Genomic DNA, 2076 nt, shown 5'->3' on the forward strand with positions numbered 1-2076 from the left:
TGTTTCCATCTCAGAATGGGATGTTCTGTCAGAAATCCCAGGTTGACATTGTTCACACCAGGAGGTGCTGTCCATTCTCTGCTAAGAAAATGAATAAGATACTTATGTGTCTCATCATAACTCACCTCCAAGTCGATTCCGCCAAGAACCTTTTCTCTTGTTCATGTAGAAAACATGAAAACCTGTGAAGAATTTTTCAGAGTTTCTCTGAGCCAAAGTGTAAACAATTGCGCTGAAGCAAAATCTCAACCGAATGAGATAGTAATGCTCCAGTGAATGGCAGTTTTGCACCTTGATTTATACATTACAATCAAAAGAGGAGACTTGTGTGGGTTGCATGAAATCCATTGGTGATAGATTAGGGAGGCAGGAGAAATCAAAGCAGGGAATCTCTGGGGTTGGATAAAAGGTAAAATGATAGACACATACTTCTTTTACATAGGTGTGAGCAGGATAGTTAACAGTCAACAATGAACTCAGTGACAATAAGCGGATTTGTGGTCTTTGCAGAATGATGCCTGTGCTTTGAGTGTTCTGAAAGAAGGAAAATTACTTTGACATTACAAAAATATGTTGCTGTAGATTCAAAAAGACAATAGACAAGCTCAGTTAAGGTAAAGATTGACCTTTGTCAGGGAAGATGACAGCCTGGGACATGACTCCCCACCATACACTGCTTTTACAAGTAGTTTAAAAAACACTTTAATTTCGGATCATCCTTTGTGGTTACTTTAGGTCTCTGAGTTTGCAAGGCCGCCAGGTTAGCATGTGGTCTCTGTGATCACTCTTGCCCCACCTCCAGCTACCAATCCCTGAGTGCTTGGGGTTCAGTCTGAGCTGTAGCCTCCAACCCACCTGGCAGTTTATGAGCTGACCCTGATGCTATGTGCCCCCTCTGTCCCAACACAGGGTGCAAATAAGGCCTCTATGGGGCCTGCGGCTGCAGGCCTGGACAGCATGCCCGCTGTACTCAACACTCAGGTGCCGATGAACATCTTTGCTACCTGGGAGGTGGACTGCTCCAGCCCCACCTGTGTGCCTCGGCAGTGCAGCCTCGCCTTAAACAAGCTGCTGATCTACAGGGAGCTGGAGAAGGAGGTCAGGGGTGTGGTCATCAGTGTGAAGATCCAGGGCTGCAAGACCATCTTGAGGTCGGATGAGATCCTGCTGCCCCCCAGTGGTCAAGTGCAGACCGACCTGGCGCTGACCTTCTCCCTGCAGTACCCCCACTCCCTCAAGAGGAAAGGCAGCACCTTGCAGGTCCTCCTGCAGCAGAAGCAGCGCCTCAGCACCCAGGCCCTCATGGGGTATAAGACACTCGCCATGGGCACCATCAACATGGCTGAGTTGATGCTGCGACCCCTCCAGGGCGGCCAGATGCTGAGCCTCCATAGCAGCATCACGGAGACATCTGCCCATGTGGCTGAGGTCAGCATCTCCTCCTTGTCCAGCCAGCCCATGGAAGTGGAGGACAGCACCCGGCAGGCTGGCCCCAAAGCCAAGTCCAGCTTTAGTTACTCTGACCATCAGGCTAGCCGTGATCCCAGGCTCTGGCAGGACCAAGAGGAGGAGGATTTTGACTTTGCGGAGTCCAAAAAGCAGCTCCAAGGAGGAGGAAGTGTGCCACCCATGACAAGGGAACAATATGCCATCAAGAAGGTTGGCGCGTGGCTGCGTAGGGAGAAACTGTGGGAGGAAGAACTGAGCCTGGAGCAGGCGTCTTGGGGGAATGTCACCGAGGAGGACGATGACCTCAATGTGCTGTGTGATTCGGTTGAGAACATTAGCGACAGTAGATCATGAGAGTTGTCCTCAGTACCCCAAATCCCTGGCTCAGGCCATTCTAGGAAGACCTATGTTACCCCGGCTCTCAGAGGGAGATCTAGACCATCCACAGTGCCGGAGCCAGAAGGAGCAGCCAAATCCAACCAACGTGACAGGATGAGATGCTAGAAATCAGCGGGCACATCAGCAAACCGAGTCTCTCCTCATCCCCTCCCCCAGATCCTCTGGGCAGCAGGTGGGCTGCTGGGGCTGGAGCACATCCCAGAAGGAGCGACAAGTGGCACAGCCACA

The 2076-nt window shown here is 51.2% G+C and overlaps 1 protein-coding gene across 1 annotated transcript; it reads left to right on the forward strand.

Annotated features, from left to right (window-relative positions):
• Positions 1-987: 987 nt before the first annotated feature.
• On the forward strand, positions 988-1803 carry LOC132218595 (phosphofurin acidic cluster sorting protein 2-like). The gene has a single exon (XM_059670010.1). It carries the CDS (start codon positions 988-990, stop codon positions 1801-1803), a length of 816 nt encoding a protein of 271 aa, XP_059525993.1.
• The last annotated feature ends 273 nt before the right edge of the window (positions 1804-2076 follow it).

Source organism: Myotis daubentonii, chromosome 16 (assembly GCF_963259705.1).
Source record: "Myotis daubentonii chromosome 16, mMyoDau2.1, whole genome shotgun sequence".
NCBI classification, from domain to species: Eukaryota; Metazoa; Chordata; class Mammalia; order Chiroptera; family Vespertilionidae; genus Myotis; species Myotis daubentonii.